The 1,947-nt window shown below is 50.1% G+C and overlaps 1 protein-coding gene across 2 annotated transcripts in view; it reads left to right on the forward strand.

The window, feature by feature from the left end:
* Nucleotides 1-206: 206 nt before the first annotated feature.
* The window catches only part of LOC116401114 (transmembrane protein 79-like), a 2,358-nt gene continuing 617 nt past the window's right edge, over nt 207-1,947 (forward strand). The window contains exons 1-4 of one of the 2 annotated variants that reach the window (XM_031879362.1): nt 207-241; nt 726-1,207; nt 1,277-1,471; nt 1,548-1,779. In XM_031879362.1, coding sequence (XP_031735222.1) covers nt 736-1,207; nt 1,277-1,471; nt 1,548-1,779 — 899 coding nt within the window. In that variant the 5' untranslated portion in view covers nt 207-241; nt 726-735. Of the gene's footprint in view, nt 242-721; nt 1,208-1,276; nt 1,472-1,547; nt 1,780-1,947 lie in introns of both variants that reach the window. The other variant, XM_031879361.1, reaches the window with a different exon arrangement.

Genomic DNA, 1,947 nt, shown 5'->3' on the forward strand with positions numbered 1-1,947 from the left:
GTATTTGTACTCTAAACTGTGTATTAGTATTTGTTTCTTCTCCTTTAAGAGAACTTTCCCTTTAACTCACCTGGTGACCACACCTGAGATCTACTTCCGGAAGTGTTTCACAACAAAAAGAACGAAAACAACAGAAGAACAAAAACAACAGAAGAAGAAGAAGAAGAAAAGACAAAGGAGAAAAGAAAAAGAAGAGGAGGGGAAATAAGAAGAAGAAGAAGAGGAGGATCAGATCGACGCGGTGAGTTTAGTTCTGTTTATTTTCTGTTAGCTCTTTAGCATGTTAGCTCTTTAGCATGTTAGCTCTTTAGCATGTTAGCACGGAGCTGTTGCCTCTTTGTGAATATCGATCGATTCTCTCTGATAAGTGACGCACAGTCAGTGCTGATCGATCATTTTGATCTCCAACGTGTTTTGATTTGGCTGAAGTTTAATCTGATCAACGTCACGGCCGCCATGTTGGAGTCAGACCGACGTCACTGTGGGCGGGGCTAACGTCACCTGCAGGCTCACCTTCAGCAGCTGTTCTGTTTATATATTTATATTATATAAAGGATATTATAGACTATAAAAAATATTATATAGATTCATATTTAAAACATTATTGATATGAGTCATGTGATCAGAGCTGCAGGTGAAACTTTATCAATATTATAAATACAGAATCTGATCAGAAATCACAGATCAATAAACTGATAACCTGTCTACTGCTCTCTGACAGACAGACAGACAGACATGTCTCTGCTGACTGAAGATGCCCAGGGCCCGACAGGAAGTACCAAGATGGAGGATGAGACGGTGAGGTCGGCCATCATGGAGCCGAACACGCTGCAGTGGCCCGGAGACAGACAGACAGGTGGACAGACAGGTAGAGGAGACAGGATGAGTGTGAGGTCAGACGTGTCTCTTCGAGAGGCAGCGAGTTGGACAGAAAGCGAGAGAGGACTGATGGCAGAGAGGGAGGGGGCGGGGCCAAAGACTCACCTGGAGGCGGAGCCTGTAGAGAACCACCTGCCGGAGAAAGCCGCTCAGGTGTTCAGCCCCGCGGTCACCGTCCTCTACTCCCCGTCCTCGCCCAGGGACAGCGAGGCATTCTGGGAAATGGAGTCGGAGAAGAGTCCCTTCCTGGGTCCCCAGGGAGACCCACAGGACTACAACCAAGATGGCTACCAGTACGAGTGGCCCGTGGACACGCCCCCTAACGCATGTAAATATACCGCTTCTCTGTCTGTCTCTCTGGTCGGCAGCGTTGTTAACCTGTCTGTCTCTCTCTCAGGTGGGCGGGGCTGTCCCAGCCGTGATGTCCTGAAGGTGGGCGTGTCCCTGATGACATCACTGCTGTTCTTCCCCCTCCTGGTATGGGGGGGTTTTGTCTTCCTCCCGTTCGACGCCCCCTTGCTGGACGGCCCCGCCCTCAGACTTGTGTACACGCTGCGCTGCTCCGTGTTCGCCGCCGCGCCCGTCGTCCTCGGTGAGTACGACACCAACGAAGAAGAAGAGACTGAGACCGTTTCCATGGTGACCGTGTTCCCCCCCCCCCCTCTCAGGTTGGCTGGTCCTCGGCGTTAGTCGTCTCCGGGCCGGAGCGTTCCGCCCTCTGTTAGATGACGACGAGAAGGAGGCGGAGCTTCACGAGGTCGCCGTCCATCGACGCTTCGTCTCTGACTCCGCCTCCTTGTTCCTGATCTACTTCCTGCAGCTGGTCGTCATGGCGATGTACCTCAGCCAGGAGCAACTGAAGCTCGTCCCTCTGATGACGGTTGTGTTCGCCCTGGGGAGGTATTCAAACACAACTTTATTAGTCTGTTTACCTGATGAGAGGTATTGATACACAACTTTATTAGTCTGTTTACCTCTGATGAGAGGTATTGAAACACAACTTTATTAGTCTGTTTACCTCTGAGAGGTATTCAAACACAACTTTATTAGTCTGTTTACCTCTGAGAG

This window comes from Anarrhichthys ocellatus, unplaced genomic scaffold (genome assembly GCF_004355925.1).
Source record: "Anarrhichthys ocellatus isolate YVR2014 unplaced genomic scaffold, GSC_Weel_1.0 scaffold251, whole genome shotgun sequence".
NCBI classification, from domain to species: Eukaryota; Metazoa; Chordata; class Actinopteri; order Perciformes; family Anarhichadidae; genus Anarrhichthys; species Anarrhichthys ocellatus.